Below are 23035 nucleotides of genomic sequence, written 5' to 3' on the forward strand. Positions count from 1 at the left end.
CAGAAGGACACGAACATTTGAGCTAAAAAAAAAACGTGAGTCTGCAAACGTAAAAGGTAAACAACTGAAATCGGAAACATTTGAAAGGTATCTCATTGCGACAGTTGCTATATGTTGGTATGGGTATGAGCTCCTCTGCTTCTTTACTAAAGTAAAGCAGAGAGGAAAAAGCGCAAACGAACTAAACAGGGCCCTACTGCCCAGGAATTATAATGTTTTATGAAATAATTAAAATATTTCACAATTCAGACGGGGAGTTAAAGTAGGTAGAAACAAACAAAAGTAGTTAAGATTCTAGGAGGGTGGGCGATGGGGTATTGTAACCCTTGGTTCCAAATCCAAAGTGTTGACTCTGCCAACAATAATAAAAGCTAACGCTGCTCAGATATACCTTTCACTCCCTTAGTACGACTCTGCAAAAAGCCCCCTAAGTGAGTGATATCACTCCAAGTCTGGCGCTTTGCGTCTTGGACGGAGGGGTCACTCACGGAGGCAAGCTTTTCTTCACAACCACGACTACTCCACTCTGTATGGGTGATATCCCTCCAAGTCTGACGCTTCGCGTCTGGGACGGAGGGGTCGCTCATACCGGTCTGCGAGCAGATGCACTTTGGCAGATTTTGCCACAAGGGTTTCGGGCTATCCTAAGTAACAACCGGGAAGTGTTGCCAAGAGAGAGAAAGACGTCAAAATGCGGGAAACCTGAGAGGGTTTATAAGGCTCAGCTAAAGCTGTGAACGCTCTTTTTACGTTGAACAAGTAGCGAAGTTAGAAGTGCGCGCGAAGTCAGTTTTAATCTAGAAGACGAAACGAAAAGCCAGGGTGTAAATCCGTGTAAATTAAGAAGAAAAGTACAAAAGGAAAAGTCAGGACATAAAAGCTAATTGTGTGAAAAAACAAAAAGACACGATTTAAAAGTTAATTGTGTGAAAACCTAAAGAAAAGGTCATTTCAGTAAAAAGTTATTGTATGTAAAAGTTGATTGTGTAAAACAAAGCGATGTCTAAATCTAATCTAAATTCTATTTGAAATGAATATAGTGTACTAGCAACGAATACAAAGAAGAGAGAAGCGCTGAAGAGGGTGTTTTAAAAGTTAAAGAAAAGTCATTTATGTACAAGAAAAAGGTAAAATTTCATATTTATATACTAGAACGCCTGTGTAACGTAGTTTTAAGAGAGCCTGAAATCATTGCTAATTGTCCCCGAACAGGTCCTTGGAGGGGCCTTTTTGTGTTTTGTTCTGGTTTTACCCCAGATATTTTTCCCGACAGTTGCTGGTCGCCAGGTCGCCATTCGATTTGGCCCAATATTCCCCACCCCGCAGGAGCGGTGCTATACAATACGCCACAGTCGTGCGGAGTACACCCGAACGTGATCCCGCCCAGGTTAATCGGCAGAGATACCCTGATACGAGTAGCTGCCAACGCCGGTGTATCCAACCGGTGGTCCGAAGCCGGTGAGCCAAAGCAGGGGAACAGCAAGCAGAAAAAAACCGTACAGCGAGGTCGACCCGCGGAAAATTGAAAAGAGTACAAGGAGAGTTACACAGGCAGAAAAGCGCAAGTAAACCTAGGTTAAGAGCAATATTGTATCGAATCGGGATGAATATATTATAAGTTAAATGTATGTACGCAAGTTTTATAATCCACACTAATTTACACCCGCCACTTACTCCGGTATTCGTAACTCGAAAGGAGTTTCCACCCCTCGTCGCTACTGATTTAACGGGAAGGTGATCTGAACAGAAGCTTTTGAGCAAGTAATAGTTAGCAAGTACATGTTTGGCAAAGCTTTCCACCATGGTCGAGGTCCGCTAGGTGGTTCACTTTCCCTTAGTTCCTGCTCGCAAGAATAAGAGTTGCGTGGTTGGTATAGAAGCAGCTTGAGGCTTGCATTCACTCCCCCATCCGTCATATTTCCTCCCAACCCCTGAGCAGCAAGGCTAACATTTTACAATGTAAGATTGATTTTTTTAGCATTGTTCAAAATCATTTCCCGTTCGGCTTTGATTAAACCTTCGCCGCGTTTTCTGCGATTTTGGGCCTTGGACATTCATGCGATATAGGTTGCGATTCTCTGTTTTAGACTACCATGATTCTTAGAAGTTTAATCAATGAGTGTATTTGATGCTCATTCTTTAAAGCTCTTTTAGCGTTTGACATCGCTCCTAAGATTTCGTGCTTTTTTCAGCATCGTTTACAACTTTGGGCTTCTCAGGCGAGTCTGAGACTCAAACGTTTTCTGGGCTGTAGTAGGGGTTTTTAATATTTCGGACCTTTTGCGTTTCGACGATACGGAGCCATTTTTGGCGGTTCCCGACAATAACTCAAGATCGTTAAATTATTTGGTCTTTGAAGGAGTTTCAAGCAGTTCTAAGATAGAGAATGAGCCTTTTTCATACATTGGAGCAGACTATTCGTGTACAGGGTCACCGAACGATTCGAGGAAACTAGCACGGTTCCCCAAGCAGAAAACGGGTAAAACACGAAGTGTGCGGACTACAGCGGTGATCAAAGCAATTAAATAATGTATCCGGCGAAATCCAGCCCGGTCGGCAAGAAACATTGCTCGTGAATTGAACATGAATCATACAGACTGTTCCGAAAATTATAAATACATCTTCTTTCTTGAATAAAACAAAAAATACAGGATTTTTCAGGTCATTTTATTCTGAAATATAGTTGATAAATGTTTTCTTTCCAGTTCCAATTCAAGGTGGGATTATTTTTCGTAGGGTACGCGAGTTCTCTAACTTTTCTCTTAACACTACTCATAAGCTTTTGCACAGTGTGTTCTCCGACCATTTTTACCACTTTAAGCCAATCTTTTTTAATTTTTTCAACATTGTCCGCTGGTTTGACATATTTCCTCAGCTTTGCCTTGGTTAAAGCCCAAAAAGTTTCAATAGGGCGAATTTCAGGGCAGTTTGGAGGATTCATCTTCTTTGGGACACATGTGACATTATTTGTTTTATACCACCCTAGTGCATCCTTAGAGTAATGGCAGGAAACAAGATCGGGCCAAAAGATTGGAGGATTGTTATGCTGCTTAACCATGGGTAACAACCTGTTCTTCAATCACTCTTTCACCTTAATTTTACCATTCATTGTGTCATTCGTAATGAATGGACGAGATATTTTCCCACATTCACAAATGGCCTGCCAAACCATTACCTTCTTGCCGACTTTTTCGGTGTAAATGGCTTTCACTGGTCCAGGGACATCCTTTCCCTTCGGTGATGCATAAAATTGCGGTCCTGGCAGAGTCTTATAGTCCAGTTTTATGTGGGTTTCGTCATCCATGATAACACACCCCATTTTTTTGGTCAGAAGTTTGTCATAAAGCTTCCGAGCTCTCGGTTTCACAGATTCAGCTTGTTTTGGATTTCGTTTTGGCTGCTTCTGCTTCCGACGGGTCTGCAGACCCATTCTTCCTTTGGCACGCATAACGTTACTCGCCGAGGTTCCAAGCTTTCTCGCCACATCTCGTACTGATACTGAAGGATGCCGCTTGTAGTATTCCTTAACCTTTTTGTCCATTGTGGGATCAACAGGCCCGGGTTTTCTACCACGTCTTGGGGCATGAGTAAATGTGCACTCTTCACAATACTTCCGCAATGCGGTTTGAGCTGCTCCGACACTTATACCTTCTTCTCTGGCTCATCTGACGGTGCCCCATTTGTGCACAAATCGCTTTCTTTGCTCGGGAGAAAGGCCACGCATTTTTAAAATTTCGCACTAAATGTTAGAAAAAATGACAGCATCTGTTTCTTTTGGATGTAAACAACAGGACACAGTCAACGTTTGGTTGAATACTGCACGTTATTTGAAATGACGGTTGATCGTAAGTGTATTTATAATTATCGGAACAGTCTATAACACTAAAATCAAGAAACGAAAGGTTCATGGCATTCGCGGGGTTGCTGATATTTGTTTGATTTTTGCGTGCGAAAAAGAAGGAAGGAAATATTTTTGCTTTTTTCATCACGCACATTTTGACAATTACATTGAGTGTTCGCGTAGGTGTGAACAGCCTTCAAAATTTCTTTTAGCACGAATAAGCCGCATAACTCACGAAAATATTGTCGACAGGGCTGCCAGATCTCAATTGCTCTATTGCTAAAAATTGTTTACGTTGGGAACTGGTTTGAACAAGCGGAATGATCGTGTGTATGGAGCATGTCTGCGTGATGTTCTAGCCGATGCTTTCATGCCCGGGTGTCTGCTGTATACCGCACTTCTATTTTTAGCAATACCATTTTTGGAAAATGGCATGCTTATTATTTGTCTGTGCTTGTGTGTAATATTGTAATATTTAACCACCCCTTTTCACGCCTACTGCTCAACTAAACCGAGTCTCGTTCTTCCTGTCAAATATCGACAATAATAATTCCATGGAGTAGTTCCGTTGGGCGTCCTACTGGCCAGTTTTATTATAAAAGGGACTTAGGAATTAAGGGATAATAGAGTTCAGCGTAAAGGAAGGGTAAGTTGTGGGGTACTTACTTACTTTCCTGGTGAAACATCCCTCAAGATTTCACCTGCGTCACAATGTTACGCCAACGTCCTCGGTCCATAGCAGCTTGTCTCCAGTTTCTTGAGAGTCCCACACTTCCAAGATCTTGCTCCACTTGGTCTAATCACCTAGCTCGTTGTGCACCGCTACATCTTGTACCGGCCGGATTCGAGACGAACACCATTTTTGCAGGATTATTATCCGGCATTCGTACAACATGTCCAGCCCATTGTACCCTTCCAGCTTTTGCGATTTTCTGTATACCAGGTTCACCGTAGAATTGCGTCAGCTCGTGGTTCATCCTTCGCCTCCATACGTCATCTCCACATACTTTAACGAAGATAGTCCTAAGCACACGTCGTTCGAAAACGGCCAGTGCTTGCAAGTCCTCCTCAAGCATTGTCCATGTCTCGTGCCCATAGAGGACTACCGGTCTTATGAGCATCTTGTATATAGGGCACTTAGTACGAGGACGAAGTTTACCAGACCTCAAAGTCTTGTGGAGTCCGTAGTAGGCACGAATTCCAGCTACAATACGTCTGCGGATTTCTCTGCTGCAGTTGTTGTCTGACTTTACCAAAGATCCGAGGTATACAAATTCGTCAACCACCTCGAACTCGCTACTGGCTTTGCGAGCCCTATCGCACTCGGTTCCTCCTGCTAGCAGATACTTGACCTTTGACGTATCCACTTTCAATCCAACCGTTTCTTCTTCACGTTTCATTCACGTTGGCAGTGGTGGGCACCGCTAACCGAAAATTTAGCGACGCTAATCGCTATGTCGCTAACCGAAAAGTTTAGCTCGATAATCGCTAAACGCTAACCGCTAAACCCACATTAACGGAATTTTCGCTAATCGCTAACTTATGTAAATAGTCATATCACTATATTTATTGCTCGTGTTTTGTAAGATTTAAACCACTTTGATCTTTTGTGGTGAAACAAACGAAAACAAATACTTTTGAGAGCAATTTACAATAAGAGGTTCACAAAACGGTGTTCATACTTGATTTTGAAAAACAAGGAGTAATAAAAGTTATTCAGCTTGCATAAATAATAAATACCTTGGAATATTTTCATAAAAATTCAATTATTATCTGAATCGAAAAAATTAAAACCAATACCAACCAATACAAAAGTTCTTGGTTGCCGAAAATTCAATCTAGATCATGAGCTTGTTCTGAAAAATGCTCCTGTGGCTTGTGCGATAACTGGAACTCCATTCTAGGGTAAAAAGACTGACTTGCACTTGTGTCGTAAAAAGAGTAACTCTAGTCAATTGAGACGAAATGAACGTTGTTTGAATGAAATATTCGTTCCAAAAGTAACTTTCGCAGTGAAGCATGTTCATCTTTCGAAGCAATTTACGTACGCCATGAGCAATTCATAGTTTTTTTAAATAGTTTTACCGTCACTTCTCTACAAAATTTAGCGAATTAGCGATTAGCGTTTCGAAGGCCAAAATTTTAGCGAAGCTAACAGTTTCGCTAACCAGCTCAAAAATTAACGAAATCGTCAAACCGCTAACTGAATATTAGCGTCGCTAATTAGTGATTAGCGAATTAGCGGGATGGTGCCCCACACTGCACGTTGGTGTACTGTTCAGCAACCGCCTGGAACATCCTTCCGACAAGGTCCACGTCGTCAGTGAAGCGAATGAACTGGCTGGATTTATTGAAGATGCCCCGCAAGTCCCTTGCGTGTTTCAAACGGGCTTGATAACGCACCCGAAATCTTCACACAGCACCATCCATCGTGGCCTTGATCAGTCTTGTTAGTTTCGCAGGGAAACCATTTTAGTCCATGGTTTTCCATAACTCGACACGGTCGATAATATCGTAGGCGGCCTTGAATTCGGTGAATAGGTGGTGCATAGGGACTTGGTATTCGCGACACTTTTGGAGGATCTGCCGCAGCGTGAAGATTTGGTCCGTTATCGATCGCCCACCCACAAAACCAGCTTGATAACTTCCAACAAACCTCCCTGCTGGCAGCGAGAGACAGCGAAAGACGATCTGAGAGAGCACTGCGTTGGCTGCGTTGAGAATCGTGATCGCTCGATAGTTCTCACATTCCAACTTGTCACCCTTCTTGTATATTGGGCAATTACTCCTTCCACTCCTCCGGTAGCTGTTCTGTATCCCAGATCCTGACTATCAGCTGGTGCAGATAGGAAGCCAATCTATCTGAGCCCAGTTTGATAAGCTCCTCTGCGATGCCATCTTTTCCAGCTGATTTGTTGTTCTTGAGCTGCTTGATGTCATCCTTAACTTCACCTATCGTAGGGTTCAGAATGTCTCCCTCATCCGCTGTGCTGACGAAATCGTTCCTTTTGCCGTCTTGGTCCTCTTCCTCTGCGCCATTCAGGTGTTCATTTTAATGCTGCTTCCACCTGTCGATTACCTCATGTTCATCCGTCAAGATTCCTCCATCCTTATCTCGACACATTTCGGCTCGCGGCACGAAGCCGGCGCGGGATGCGTTTAGTTTCTTGTAGATCTTACGTGTTTCTCGTGAACGATACAGCTGCTCCACTTCCTCACACTCCATCCTTTCCAGGTGGCGCTTCCTGTCCCGGAACAGATGAGTCTGCTGTCTTCGCTTCAGTTTATATCGCATCACGTTTTGACAATTTCAATTGCCGCGCTGCATTCTTCTCGTCTAGAATCGTCTGACACTCCTCGTCGAACCAGCCGTTACGTCGATTCCTCTCGACAAACCCTATGGCACCTTCCGCTGCGCTGTTAATATCTACTTTTACATTACTCCAGCAGTCCTCTAGAGGGTCTTCGATGAGTTCACCTTCTTCCGGCAGTGCTGCCTCGAGGCTTTACACGTAATCAGTAACGATTTCAGGGAATTCGAGTCGTTCCAGGTCCTACCGTGGCGAGATGTTGTTGACAATCAAAAGTCTTTGGCGCATTTTGACCATCAGAAGATAGTGGTCAGAATCGAGGTTTGCGCCACTGTAGGTTCGGACGTCGATATGTCCGAGAAGTGCCTTCCATCAATCAAAACGTGATCGATTTTTGATTCGGTCTGTTGTGTTGATCTCCAGGTGTACCGATATGGAAGGGTATCCTGAAAGTTTTGGGGTAGCCTGGGAATAGATTCATGCTTTAAATCTTATTGACATCGAATATCCTGATTATACTAAGACTCGAACCCACGACGTGTTACGTTTTCAACAACCGTTTGGTGAAAATTTGGAATGAAATGCCACTCGAAGTCGTGCGTGCGTTTTAGTTTTATGGCATAACGTTTGCGGTAGAAAAAATGAACAAAAATTACCGCTTTTTCATGGGTTTCACACGCACTGACGAAACTACTTATGCAGCATTAATCATAGTACCCCATGAGTCAGCAGAAAAAAATTGACAGCTCTACCAGTCAAACTGCAACCGGCGAAAACAGTGAAGCTACTCCGTTTAGAAGTTTGCGCGTTCAAAGAACGGTATCCTGTCGCGTAGAAAACGGACATCGTGGAACATGCAACGACAGCGCCGATTTGGTACTCACGTTGGCGAACCCGACCAACGTCCCAAGTTGCGTCCCATCGAGGATTTCTAGGCAAACCTGAACCGTAAGATCTACTCCATCAATTTTGTCGCGAAAACTGAGGTGGAATTGATAAATAAAACGAAGAAAGAACTCAAGAACATGCCTACACGCATGTTTGCTTCCGCCATGGTGAATGTTCCGCTTAACTGTCGGAAGGCTGCTCGCAAGATCGTAGTTTTATTTTGCAAGTAAGCTAACATAATCACCTTTCATGGGAAGTTTATCAAACTCAATTATCTGTCTTAGTTATTTTTTTACCACCATCCTGTTTTTACCGCAAACGTTAAACAAAGTTTATCACTTTCATGATGACTCCCTGTATTTTGTTCTGCATTTTCATTGGTTGGCCTCTTTCAGCCCTTAAAAACGCTTTTTGGAAATTTGATGCTTATTTTAGAAACTTTTCTAATCGTTTCGTAACTTTTTGAACCTTTTTCCTTTGTTTTGGAGCTTTAGTTATCCTAAACCTTAAAAAACTATTGTCAGTGATTCTGCTTACTGTGGAATCATTTTCTTTTGTGGCCGCTAGTGTTGGTTTCTGAGCGACTCTAAGCTGAATTTAAAATCATTTCCTTCCTTGACCTCAAAACCTTTTAGCTTGTTTCAACGATTCTAAGTTTTAGTGATTGTTAACTTGGTTTAGATTCTTCTATAGCTTTTGTTGTCCATAGAAACGTTTCTCGGCGCTAGGGAGCTTCTTTGAAAATCTTAATTTGGGTTATGGGAAGTGCCCAATATGGAATAACTCATGTTCTCACATTTGTAAGGCCTTAGAAATATTTCCGTCGTTTTGAATTCAAGTTGAAATTATTTAAACTGTTGTTTGTTTCAGGTTATAGAAGCGCTTTGAGTGGCTCAATTCATGATTATCACCTTTCCTGACTATTGCACAGTACAACCAATTTTATATTGCAGCAGCTTTGTTTATGGCTTTCATACTAAAAATAGATCTAATTTCTTGGGTAATTCTCGCTTAAAATTGATGTCATTTTATTTATATTTCGAGGATTCCACGGCTATGATATATGTACAACTAATTCACCCCCAGATATATATATATATATATATATATATATATATATATATATATATATATATATATATATATATATATATATATATATATATATATATATATATATATATATATATATATATATATATATATATATATATATTTATATATTTCTCCATTAAAATAATTACAATTATTATCGATGTTGATTGGAGTGGCTACATGCTAACAAAGGATGTCCCTAATATACTCAGCGTGGCGACACGCTTCTACCTCATACTCAATGCCAATGGCAATACGCTGTCATAAAATCAAATTTACACCAGTTTCGAAAATATCCTAAAATACTAAGCTTAAACAATGATATATACAAAAGTTCGTATTCAAAATGAGGTAGAGTTCCTACGATTTCTTGTTTCTTCCTCCATCCGGTTTAGGCCCCGATTACTTTCCGATCGAAGCCACCTTCTCCATCGCCTTCAGCACAGCATTCTCGTTGGCTAGAAACCGGATGCCGCCGATCATCTTCATGCTCTCGTCAAAGTCGAAAATGAACGGAATACTGTTCGGTAGGTTGAACTTCATAATGTCCGCATCTGAAATGTCTACAGTTCGTTAAATGTTCATAACCAGCGAGGATAAATTGAAACAGTAGAGCCCCAGGTTAGCCGTTTGGTGTAGATTCAGTTGCCAAAACAAAAATACAGAGAGAAATAGAAATATAAATGGGTTATTAACCGTCACCAAATGAGTTTGTTTAATGAAATTTTTGAACATGTTTTTAATCAGTTAATTTCTCCATCCTACCTTGAATATGTTTAACCAATCCGCGTAGACTGGTGCCGTGTGCCACAACCAGTACCTTCTTTCCCGCTCGCACCTCAGGAATGATGGTATCGGTCCACTCGGGCACTACCCGCTGCATCGTGGTTTCGAGCGTTTCCGTCTGGGGAAAGTCAGCCTCGTTAATGTGCCGCAGACTGGGATTGTTCCGGATGACACCGTAGTACGGATTGGTCGATTCGATCGGTGGAGGCGGAACGTTGAAGCTACGTCGCCAGATTTGCACCTGAGGTTCACCGTAAATATCAGCCATCTGACGCTTGTTGAATCCCGTTAGGGCCCCGTAGTGCCGCTCATTCAATCGCCACAGCTTGTGAACCGGGATGTGCGTAAGATTTAACTCCTTCAGAATGATTTCCAACGTTTGGTTGGCGCGCCGCAAGCAGGAAGTGAACGCCACATCGAAGGTGATGTTTTCTCGTTTGAGCGCCGCTGCGGACACTTCCAGCGCGTCCCATTCGCCTGTGAAAAAGAGAAAGATGAAATGATTAGATGGAATCGTTTGCCGTTACCACTTGTATGTGTATAATTTACATCTTAATTTTATTCAGCAAAAGCTCTACTTCACGTGAAAGCTCTATTATTCCTCTTCAAAACGACACATTTTCAAACACCTAAAACCGCTCGGAATCAACAGGAAATTCATGTACCGGACCATAAATCGGTACCTAGAGACCGGAGGCACCGAGGACAAGGCACGATCTGGACGACCAAGGTCTGTGAGAACTTCAAGGCTGAAAAAGATTATACGAGACCGGCTTCAGCCCCCTCTAGAAAGTTTTTAGCCCCCCCTAGAATTTTCCAGAGAATGATTGTATTCAATATAAATACATTCAACTCGTGCTGTATCAAGAAGTTGTCGCCATTTTACTCGGTTTTGGGCTGTGTTTCACCAGTTCCCCAGACGTCTCATCACTCGCAAGTCTCTTTCGATCTGGTCGAGTCATCATGCACGCTGCGCTTCTTACTTTTTGGTGCCGGTAGGGTTTGCTGAAGAGAAGTGATTTCACAGGGTTGTCGTCCGACATCCTTACGACGTGACCGGTCCACCACAACCTATTGTCTTTCGCCAGGTGTGCAATGGGGTTCTCTTCAAGCAGCGCTTGTAGCTAATGGTTCATGCGCTGTCGTCGTTATCCGACGTCCGTTTGTACTCCATCGTAGATAGTCCACAGCACCTTCCGTTCGAAAACACCAAGAGGACTTCTGTAGAGGACTACCGGTTATATCAGGGTTTTGTAGTTTTTTGTATCAAAGTGGTCATGTCCGATCAGCACTGTGATTGGTGCGTACGTATGTAATGTCTGAGAAGAACGGGCCGTCGATGAGAACGTGGTCAATTGTTTTGCTGTACGTTGGTCGAGGAAAGAAGGGACTTTGGACTGCCAGCCCGCGGGAAGCTGCGAAGTTGGTGCATAGCTGGCCGTTGTTGTTCGTCACGGTGTGCAGGCTGTGCGGGCCGATCACCGGCTTATATAAGTCTTTCCTTCCGTTCATGTCCCCAATGACCATCTTGATGTCTCTACGCGAGCAGCTATCGTGAAGTTTCTCCAGCTGTGCGTAGAACGTTCCTTTCTCTGCATCAGGTCTCTCTTCGTGAGGACAGTGCAGATTGGGAATAGTGTAGTTGTTTACCTTTTATTCTAAACATACACAACCTGCCACTTCATCACACGACTCTGCATCCTGCCCAGCACTTTAAAACCGCTACCATGCTCATTGGTTGTGCCACCGCTTTGGTGGTACTCTGCCTTGCGGTCACATATCCACCGTACCTTCTCTCCTTTCAGGCAAAGCTCCTGGAGCGCAAGGATGTCGGAATGGCGGGATTCTAGCTGATCCAGCAGAATCCAGTCGACATCCGGGGCGTTGAGCGATCTACTGTTACATGTCCCGAGCTTTTAATCGTCGTCCTTATTTCGTCGGTTGGGTCATTCCCTTTTGTTCCGGTTCGTTTTGAATTCTTGATTCTTCGTAGTATGTTTATTTTAGTATGCTGCCTTACTAGGGCTGCGATGCCTAGTCTCGTGACGGGGCTGCCACCTTAAGTGTAGCTGGCGAGACACCGCATTTCATAGTTCGGCCGTTCGGTCCAGATCAATCGCTGTTTGAGCCGCCCCTAGCCTGTGGGGTTCAGACAAGCTGCTCTCTAAGGAGAACAACTACCCCTTTCCTGTCAGCATACGACCAAGTTCCCACCGGTCAGGCATGTCTAAGCCCACCACACCACCCGCGTGTGTGTTTCAAGCGATGCCACGGAGGGTATTCAGATTGCCCTTCAGTGCGTATACCAAACGAAAAACCCGCAGTGTTCTAGATAAAACAGCCCTTCAAAAGATTCGGCAAACACAAACCCGAGTGTTCTCAACTTCGTGAGTCCTCGAGAGCCCGCATGCCTACACGTGTTTTCTCAAACGCTTCATTTTTTTCAAAAGTACATATGAAAAAAATATTACAGGTGGTTGTAAGCGATGGCTAACATCTAACTATCCATTATTGTCACATTGTCAATCTCTTCGTGGCGACTAATGCTTGTGTGTTCCCCGAAACTGCAAGCCCTCGGTTGCCTCATGTGCCGAAGTTAAAAATCCTCGGTTGGCGTGTTTACGAATGGCTCTCCAGTGTTTTGTCTTGAGCTCGCGACGAAGGGTAATACGAAATGCCCTGCGTGGTGTGTTTATTAGCAGATGGGCCACATGCGCATTGGAGTGCTGTGGTTTCCCATGCCTGCCACCGGTTCACCGGTTTTCCCTTGGTTGCTCGTATCCCAGTCGGTAACACGTGGAGGTAGGAATAGGACAACCACACTGGGGTCTATTTTATTCCAGCTAGTACGGGTATGCTGTTGAAAAGCACTGCCCAGCCGTTTACCAAACCTGGCTCTCCTCAATGCTGAGAGAGGTTGGCGTTGACGCTGTGTACAAGATATTCAGTACATCTTCGGAGATTCTATCCCGAAGTGATTTTTTCTGCTGTTGCGACAATATTTTAAGCGTTATTAAATAAGCACATTAAAACTCCTTTTTCTGTTTTTTAAAATTACATACCTGAAAACTAGCCCCCCCTAGAAATTTTCCTTAGTTGCGCCCATGGCCGGAATCCCGCCCAATCTGCACGGAAGCTGGCCAGGAACCTTAAAATGAACCGAGAATCAATCCGCCTGCTTCTGCGCAAGGATTTAAAACTTACACCGTACAAAAAACAGGTGGTTCATGGGGTTACCAAAGCTACAAAGGACGAGAGGTACCAACGGTCGCGGGAGTTGCTCGGTTGGCGCACAGATGACGAGATTATTTTTTCGGACGAGAAGCTGTTCGTTTTAGAGCAAACAGTCAATCGCCAAAATGATCGAGTTTGGAGTGTGAGCCTCCAGCAAGCTCCTGCGGACAAGCTGAACGTTTCCCGGTTCCAAAATAAGACGTCAGTGATGGTTTGGGGAGCCATTTGCAAGAGAGGTAAACTGCCTCTTATTTTTATCGATAAAGGGGTCAAAATCAACGCAGCGTACTACCTGGACACGGTTTTGAATAAAAATGTTCTACCTCAAGCTGAACTATTGTTTGAAGACGATTACTACTGCTTCCAGCAAGATAGCGCCCCATCACACACCGCAAAGGTTGTTCAGGCGTGGTGTGAAGAAAACTTGACCGATTTCATTTCGAAGAATGAATGTCCTCCGTCGTCTCCGGACCTGAATCCACTGGATTGTTTCGTGTGGGGATACATGATGTCGAAGCTGAACGACTATAAAATAACAAATTTGGAGCAAACAAGCGGGTTATCACGAAAATCTGAGACGAAATGTCGATGGAGCACGTGCGCGTCGCTTGCGACGACTTTTCGAGACGTCTGAAGCTGGTTCGATCAGAGAAAGGTGGTGTAATTCTGAGATATTGTCTGTGAAGTATCTTTATGAGTTACTGAATAAAGCTATGAAATCCAGATTAAGATTTTCTTCTTATTCTTTGAAAAATTGAGATTTTCCTGTGACCGGACTTTTTTGTCACCCTGTAGAGGGTTTAATGGCGAATTTCAGAGATATAGAACATTTAAACGATCAAGTACTGCAATACAACTTTTTGTTGGCCGTTTTGATGTTTACGCACTAAGCGTGGGCAATTTTTCAATGTTCTGTTAGTAAATAAGTGCATTACTTCAATTGAAATCTCCAATAACAAACTTTCTGTGGTGAAATTTTGTGTTTTGTTATAGCAAAAAACATTATAGAACATTAAAAAAATCAACTCTTCTCAGGTTGATGGAAAAAGTCACGGATAACTATATCCGCAGCGAGTTTCTAAAGGAGTCACCCTTGCTTAAACATCAATATGCTTATCAACAAGGCAAGTCTACTGAAACCGCTTGGCAATGCCTAGTGACAAAAATCGAGAAGTCACTGGAATATAAAGAGACAGCGGTCTGCGCTTTTCTTGATATTGAGAGAGCTCTCGATAACACGTCGTTTGCCTCCATTTACACGGCTCTGCATCTATGGACAAGGATAGCGGCTGGAAGGGGGACCCAATTAACAAAAATGAGCTCGAAGAACCAAAAAGAGACGGGTGCGGAGGGGTTACCAAATCCCTTCGCACGAGGTGGCATCCAGCGGTCTCCGCAGAAGAAGGCGGAGACGGATGCGGCGAAGTCTGGAGGTGGAAAAACGGCGAATCCGTCGGTGTCCACACCAGACATCTCGGTGGACGGTCCCTTGCTAGCCAAGGCCGTCGAAAGGTGCATGGACACGCGGCCAAGAGTGGCGGCGCTGTCTGAACAACTCAATGCCATAATCGAGTTCTCGGCGAACAGGCGAAACATCGCTGGCGACCTGAAGCAGAGCCTCCTCCTGCTTCGGAGCACCATTGATGAAGCCAGAAAGGAGCACGAAGAACTCGTAGCTCGGGTGAAGGCGGCCGAGAAAGCGGCCAGGACCGGGAGGGCGACTGCATCTAAAGAGGTGCAGACAGACGCCCCCTCGTTCGCGTCGGTCTGCTCCACGGGGCAGGTCGCTAAGCGAACGAGGCAGTCCCCGGGGGAAACGGCCCCCGGGAACACCAAGAAACGATTGGTCGTGCTACTCCCACGGGAACACACGCCAACCGGTTCTAGGTCCACCGCGGAAAAGGCACAGGTGGAGGCTACGGGCAATCCTTGGACTACCGTAGAGGGTAGGAAGCGTCGGGAAGGTGCGACGCGTCATGATGGCGGAGCAGCCAGAGGACCAAAAAAGGTCAAAAAGGCGCGGAGTAGGGGTGATGCCCTCATACTCAAGACGGATGGGTCGAAGTACTCAGAAGTCTTGAAGAAGATGAGGGGGGAAACCCAGCTCAAGGATCTGGGGGCGGATGTGCGGAGTATCCGCCGATCTCGCACTGGCGAGATGATACTTGAGCTCCGGAAGGACGCCAAGAACAAGGGGGCTACCTACAAAACGGTAGCCGAAAAGGTCCTAGGGAAGGAGGTGCAAGTGCGGGCACTCACCTCAGAAGTGACTCTCCAGCTTAAAAACCTGGACGAAATCACTGAGGGGTGCGACATTGCACAAGCCCTTAAAGCGAAGTGCGGGGTGGAGGTGGCTAAGGAGTCAATCCGCCTCCGCAAAGGTCCGGCGGGGACCCAGGTAGCTACCTTCCGACTACCGTCGGCGGACGCTAACCTGGCCCTGAAAGAGGGCAAGTTGAAGGTCGGCTGGTCGGTATGTCCTCTGGGCATACTACAGCAACCAGACATTTGCTTCCGGTGCTTCGAGGGCGGACATAAGTCCTGGACCTGCAAGGGGCCCGATAGGAGCCAGCTGTGCAGGCGATGTGGAGGTGCAGGCCATAAAGCAAAGGACTGTGGGGAGTCTCCCAAGTGCATGGTATGTTCCGGGAAACGGGACGCCAAACACTTTATGGGAGGCCCCAGGTGCCCAGCCGGTAAGCCGGCTGCGAAACCACGGGCGTAAGGGTGACGCAACTGAACCTGAACCATTGCTTCGCGGCTCAGCAGCTGCTACACCAAGCAGCCACTGAGTCGTTGTCGGACATCGCCGTCATATCGGACCCCTACCGCATCCCTCCCGGAAACGGTAACTGGGTTGCGGATAAGTCCAGATTGGCGGCCATATGTACGACGAGCAAGTTCCCGGTTCAGGAGGTTGTCTCAACCTCAGAAGAAGGGTACGTAGTTGCTAAGGTGAACGGAGTGTTCTACTGCAGTTGCTATGCTCCGCCACGTTGGTCTACCGAAAGGTTCATCCAGATGGTCGACCTCCTATCCATGGAGCTAACGGGCCTAACGCCGTTGGTGGTGGCGGGCGACTTCAACGCTTGGGCTGTTGAGTGGGGAAGTTGCTTCACGAACCAGAGGGGCCAGATCCTGTTGGAGGCTTTTGCAAAGCTCAACCTAGATCTGGCCAACGTTGGGAACAAAAGTACATTTAGCAGAAATGGTGCGGAGTCGATCATCGACGTGACGTTCTCCAGCCCAGGACTGATCAAGAACTGGAGGGTAGACGATGGCTACACTAATAGCGACCACCAGGCGGTCTGTTTTAGTGTAGACAACAACGAGAGGGGGCAAGCGACGGGTAGAGCCAACACTCCGACCGTTCGCGGGTGGAAGACATCGCACTTTGATGCCGAGGTATTCGAAGAGGCAATGAGAAGGGAGCGCGAGGGGGGCAGTTGGCTTCGCCCGACTGCTGACCAACTAGTTGCTATGCTATCGCGGGCGTGCGACGCCACCATGCCTAGGACTCGCCAACCTAGGAATGGAAAGCCACCGGTTTACTGGTGGACGGACGCGATAGCCGACCTTCGCAGTGCGTGCCTCCGTGCAAGACGGAGGATGCAGCGTGCGCGAAACGAAGAAGAGAGGACAGAGCGCCGCGCAGCATTCAGTTCGGCAAGATCGATGCTAAAGAGTGCGATAAAGGCCAGCAAGAGGGCCTGCTTCGATAGGCTATGTGCGAGTGCCAATACAAATCCGTGGGGTGACGCCTACAGGATCGTAATGGCCAAGACTAAAGGCGCGCTGGCGCCTGCAGAGCGATCACCAGCGATGCTGGAGCGTATCATCGAGGGACTCTTTCCACGCCACGAGCCAAGTCCTTGGCCTCCGGCGGTCGAGTCTCACGTCCGACGTTCCAGTATCTCAGACATAGACCAGAGATGGTCGGCCAACCTGCCGAGCATCCAATCCGTGAGCGACGACAGCCGTGTCGAGGCAGGGGAGGAGGCAAGGGTTACGAATGAGGAACTCATCGTGATCGCCAAATCCCTAAAGGTGAGCAAGGCACCGGGACCGGATGGTATCCCTAACCTGGCGATCAGGCTGGCGATAAAAACGGCCCCCGGGCTGTTCAGGGCAGTCATGCAGAGGTGCCTGGATGACTGTCTCTTTCCGGACAGGTGGAAGCGGCAGAGACTGGTCTTATTGCCGAAGGCTGGGAAACCGCCAGGGGACCCATCGGCATATAGGCCTATCTGCCTGCTGGACACCGCGGGCAAGGTGCTTGAGAGGATCATCCTCAACAGACTGGTGAGGTACACGGAGGGTGTACACGGTCTGGCAAGTAACCAGTTCGGCTTCCGGAAGGGCAGGTCCACGCTGGACGCAATCTCTTCCGTCATCAAGACGGCGGAGGTAGCAATCCAGCGCAAGAGAAGGGGAATACGCTACTGCGCAATCGTCACGCTCGACGTGAAGAATGCGTTCAATAGTGCCAGTTGGGACTCCATAGCGCTCGCGCTCAGGAGCATCCATGTACCGGTGTCGCTGTACAAGATTCTGGAAAATTATTTCCAGAATCGAGTACTTGTTTACGACACAGAGGAGGGTCAGAAGTGCGTCCCAATTACCGCAGGAGTTCCGCAAGGTTCTATCCTGGGCCCGGTGTTGTGGAATGTCATGTATGACGGAGTGTTAAAACTCAAGTTCCCTGTAGGGGTTGTGATCGTCGGCTTTGCAGACGACATAACGCTGGAGGTTTACGGCGAGTCTATCGAGGAGGTCGAGTTGACGGCCGCGCACTGTATACGCAAGGTCGAGGACTGGATGCGCTCCAGGAAACTGGAGCTCGCGCATCATAAGACGGAGGTCATGGTTGTGAACAACCGTAAATCGGAGCAACAGGCGGTGGTCAGAGTCGGAGACTGCACCATCACCTCGAAGCGATCCCTGAAGCTCTTGGGGGTTATGGTGGACGACAAGCTCACGTTCGGGAGTCACGTCGACTATGCCTGTAAGAGGGCCTCATCGGCTATTGCAGCACTATCTCGTATGATGTCCAATAGCTCAGCGGTTTATGGCAGCAAGCGAAGACTTCTTGCCAGCGTGGTTTCGTCCATACTTAGGTATGGTGGGCCAGTGTGGTCCAGAGCGCTAGGTACTAACAGTTACCGTGGCAAACTGGAAAGTACCTACAGGCTCATGTGCCTGAGAGTTGCGAGTGCGTATCGTACGGTGTCATACGATGCAATATGTGTCTTGTCCGGCATGATGCCTATCAGCATCGCCATCAAGGAGGACAGAGAGTGTTTCGACCAACGTGACACAAGGGGCATACGAGGTACCAGAAGGTCATTCTCGATGCTCCTTTGGCAGAGGGAATGGTCTAATTCCACAAAGGGCAGATGGACGCACCGACTCATACCGGAGATATCCGGCTGGGTCGGGAGACGACATGGCGAAGTGAAATTCCACCTGACACAAATCCTGTCAGGCCATGGTTGTTTCAGGCAATATCTGCACAGGTTCGGACACGCGGTGTCCCCCATGTGTCCCGAGTGCGTGGAGAAGGAGGAGACTGCTGAGCACGTCTTCTTCGTATGCCCCCGTTTCGTAGGAGCGAGGAGCAACATGATGGCTGTGAGCGGGCCTGGCACTACTCCGGACAATCTAGTCCGGAGGATGTGCGACGACCCGGACATCTGGAACGCGGTCTGTGCGGCCGCCTCTCAGATTGTTCTGGAGCTGCAACGTGTGTGGCGGGTCAACCACCAACACGCCAGTGGTAGCTAATTACCAGTCTCCAGGTAGTTAGCTAGGACGTTATAAGAGTAAAGAGGGTGCATCACGCACAAAAGCCACTTCCCGACGTAATACTTAACCGTCGTTCCGGGAAGACCAGGGCTGGAGACTGGAGGGGTTTTAGTGGGTCGGGACAGGGATAAGAAGGTGTCTGGGGGAGTGTAACTACCCCAGCATCTCTCCCCTAGTCTCATCCCCACACCCTGAGTTCTCTTCTCAGGTGTCTGTTTGCAGATTTCCCCGCCACCTTTAAAAAAAAAAAAAAAAAAAAAAAAAAAACACGGCTCTGCATAATAAAGGAGTCGACAATACTACAATGAACTGGATTCAAGTAATACTTTCGAGCAGTAAGATCACAGCTGCATTGGGATTGAGATATTTCCGTCACAGTAGAGGCAGTGAAAGGGTGTCCTCAGGGAGGAGTTCTCTCTCCTACTATGGTCACTGGTGGTAGACGTTTTCCTAACCAAGCTATCGCCGCTAGTCTACAAAGTCATTAGTTATGCGGATGACATAGTCCTTATCGTTCGGGAAAAATGTGACGCAACTCTACCTAGTCGTATGCAAACGGCTTATCACACCACCTTTGCGTGGTGCTTAGAAGAAGGGCTGAACATTAACCCCGCTAAAACAGTCATTATATCCTTAACCAAGCGAGGGTTGCACTCAATCATTCCTCCGCTATAGAATTGGGAAAAACTGAGCTTCAGCAACGAGACCCAATATCTTGGGGTCATTCTGGACAAGAAGCTGAACTGGACTGCTCAACTAGACTAAGATAAAGAAGGTAGCTTTAGCTATCTGGGCTTGCAGTACATTGTTTGGCAAGACAACAATTACCACTCTGATCAGGCATACAAAAAAAGGGGGCACCAGAAATTCACAGGAATGGTTAAGAAGCTATAATCTTTTTAGGACAACGTTTTTCGCTTTTGTCGACTAGTGTTACCTTCAACTATTTTTCTAGTATTTAAAATTAATTTTTCAAAAATTTGTGATGTGTACTTTAATGATTGAATTATTCTTGTGGAACGTGTTTTTCTATATAGACTGAACCAGAAATGGGAATTAATATTCTATGTGTGCGAATTTTCATTCAAATCAAAAGAGATCGATTTTTATGTATTTTCAGGTGATAATTGTCATGTTTTCCGCCAAACGCGCTAGAAAAAGACAAACTGCTGTGTGTGGTTTTGTCCTCCTCTTTGTGGGTCAATTATAAAGCTGCGTTTGACGAATTTTTCTGACAATTCAATTGCGTATCTACAGCATTTTCTACAAAGTTTACTACCAAGTTGTTGTTTTTTCATCGTTGCAGTTGTTATTTTCAGTGTCCAATACTGGTGAATGTGAAGTTAGCGTATCGTCACTTTTTTGTGTTTCTGGTTATAAAAACTCAGTTGTTGATTTCGCCTGTGCCTTACGTTTAGCTGGCTAACTTCTATCAGGCGGATCTCTTCCAGATAGCGTACGAATAGTTGGAACGGCTGATTTTTTTTTACAGTAAGATCATAAAATCAGAAAATGTCTATTTCCTTACCATTGTCAACACGATGACCGATAAAATATCGGTACTTAAAGTGCTGGAGACACACGAGCTTGGCATCAGTTTACAACGGAGACCCACAAAATTGAGCCCAATTTTTCGGATTGGTGCATGCTGTGGAAAACTATGCATGCTAACTGGTTGTTTGTCTTTCCGTATCTTGTATGATAAAATTGGTTTACTGAGCAAAACGACATTTCAAGACCTATGCACTCTATCAACTTCACAGAAATGAACGCCCTTTAATTTCCAAAACAAACTTTGTGACATAATATCCCCGAGCACGTTGATCAGTTTTAGTATTGGGTGTGCATACAACATTTTCACCAAAACGGCGGTAGGTATCTGACTAACCTCCGCAATCATTATTGGTCCACATTATGATGGCGAGGGTTCCGGGAATCTTGAGAAAAATTAGAAATGAAGGAGCAGTATCAGTCTAATGGTTTCACTTGTAACAATGCAATAGAGAATTGAATTTAAATAAATTCATAAACCGTGTTTTCATTATTAGTCTCGCTACTTATGACTCACCCGCAAGAAACACGCATATGAGCTAGAAATATGAAACTATCAAAACATTCCACTTGTTATACAATATCGAATGGGTCAATGATCATGAGACACTAGCACCAGTATTCATATTGAAACGTCGTGAGAGTTTAGTTCTGTACACAAAATAAGGCAGAAGCTTCTCGAGCAAAATGTTCTCACGCTCGAAACGTTCAGTAATGGAACGGTTCGTAGAACTAGCCGAAATCCAATTACAAAAACAAAATATGTAAACTCAAATTCATTCTAGAAGCATCATTGGTTGCTTTCACAGCAAACACAGAGAGAGAGAGAATTATTAAAATCAAAACGAATCAAATCAAAATGTCACACTTCATAAAAATCCGATGGAATAGAACACAAAAAGTAGTAGAGAAAAAGGACAGTGCTTACCTTCCTCGCTGAGACCCACGTCGTGCCAGCCGCAGAAGAGATTCATCTTGTTCCATTCACTTTCGCCGTGGCGCACGAAAACGACACTATATTTGCCAGCCATCGTTACACTTTTCGCTACGAAAATTAAATGTTCCACTCGGAAGATAGGTATCTGCTCTAATAATCTCGGGAAACACTGCTCACAGTTGCGTGCTGCTCAACTCGACATCTTGTTGGCCATTCCGGCGATAATCTGCAGACGAAAGTAACCCACATAAGTCTTGAGCAAGTGCATCTATCGGTATGCAACAATCGAAATGCGGTACGTTTTATACGGTGAGAATGGCGATAAACAACAGAACAAGTTCAAGACTTGAAATAACACTTGCTGCGCCTTCACTTACGCCAAGCGGCCAACTGAATGTAGTTCGCTAGAATTAAGCGCCTATAAAAACAGACAGCGCCGAGTATGTGCCAGTCTTATGTTTACCAACATTATACACTGATTAAAGTCGCCTACTTCGCTTCAGTTCGGCTCGAACTGGTCCAGCAAAGCAACGCTAGAGGTAACTCCGGGCATGAGTGAGCGGAGTGGCGGCGAATGTTACATATTTGTTTGCAGCCAGCGCAGCACAGATTAAGAGACACGATAAATTGGACATTCTGCTGTATATGTTTGTATGTATGTACGTATGTATGCTTACAATGACGTACGTACTTACAGATACGGAGTACCGGGGGAACAGTGCATGCTAGCGTTCGTAAAAGAATGCTTGGCCACAGGTCGGTCGATCGAGGGCATCAGCACTATCGCAGACGAGTGCACAGTGGGACGGCTACTTACAAATGCTGGCCAAGCCAAATTAAATGTCTGTAACGTTAAATGTACTGGAAAAAAATACATGGTTCTTATGTAATTGCAAGACGTTAAGGTTGAATCTAATATAATTTGTTATGTAACTTTGATAAAAACGTATATTTGTGGTGTCTAGTCTAGTATATTCTACACTTACACAGCCAGTACTTGGAAGAATCTGGAAAACAATAAAATAATTTCCAAACTTACTTATTTACTGTACTCCGTTGATCGACGAACCGTTTGCCGGTCTAGGGCTGAACGAAAAAGAGATGTTCAGCTTCTTCTGTCTTGGACAGTCCTTTCCCAGTCACCTCGTACACCAGCAGATCGTGCATCTTCTTCCACTGAGTGCGAAGCCCTCCACGGAGTCGATGGCCTCTTCCTGGTTCATTACTGAAGATAGTTCTGGCGTCTCTCTCGGCAGGCATTCTGGCTACATGCCCAGTCCACTGAAGCCTGTCATGCTGTGTCATTTTTTGTATACTTGGTACAACTCGTGATTCACGGGTGCCACTGTACATCTTCCAATTTTTTGCCAAGTACCGACGCAGAACTTTACGCTCAAAAACTCCAAGCACTCGTCGATCAGCTTAATTCAGTATTTCAGTCCCTATTGGGCCACCGGGGGCGAGTTTTCAAATTACGGGGATAGCTGATTACGTAGTCCGTAAAAAGCCCTGTTCATTGTTTCACATCACGGCTCATATCGTTGTCAGATGTCACAAGCGTACCAAGATAAATGAATTCAATAACCA

General features: G+C 45.7%; 1 protein-coding gene across 7 annotated transcripts in view; it reads right to left on the reverse strand.

The window, feature by feature from the left end:
- Positions 1-9235: 9235 nt before the first annotated feature.
- The window catches only part of LOC129728240 (2,3-bisphosphoglycerate-dependent phosphoglycerate mutase-like), a 37741-nt gene continuing 23941 nt past the window's right edge, over positions 9236-23035 (reverse strand). For 3 of the 7 annotated variants that reach the window (XM_055686673.1, XM_055686666.1, XM_055686658.1), the window contains 3 exons: positions 21440-21674; positions 9901-10398; positions 9236-9698 (listed from right to left, as the gene is read on the reverse strand). In XM_055686673.1, the coding sequence (XP_055542648.1) occupies positions 9538-9698; positions 9901-10398; positions 21440-21542 (762 nt within the window). In that variant the 5' untranslated portion in view covers positions 21543-21674 and the 3' untranslated portion in view covers positions 9236-9537. Of the gene's footprint in view, positions 9699-9900; positions 10399-21439; positions 21675-21731; positions 22030-23035 lie in introns of those variants that run through there. The other 4 variants (XM_055686692.1, XM_055686678.1, XM_055686686.1 and 1 more) reach the window with 4 other exon arrangements.

The sequence above is a fragment of the Wyeomyia smithii genome, chromosome 1, assembly GCF_029784165.1.
Source record: "Wyeomyia smithii strain HCP4-BCI-WySm-NY-G18 chromosome 1, ASM2978416v1, whole genome shotgun sequence".
Lineage (NCBI taxonomy): Eukaryota > Metazoa > Arthropoda > Insecta > Diptera > Culicidae > Wyeomyia > Wyeomyia smithii.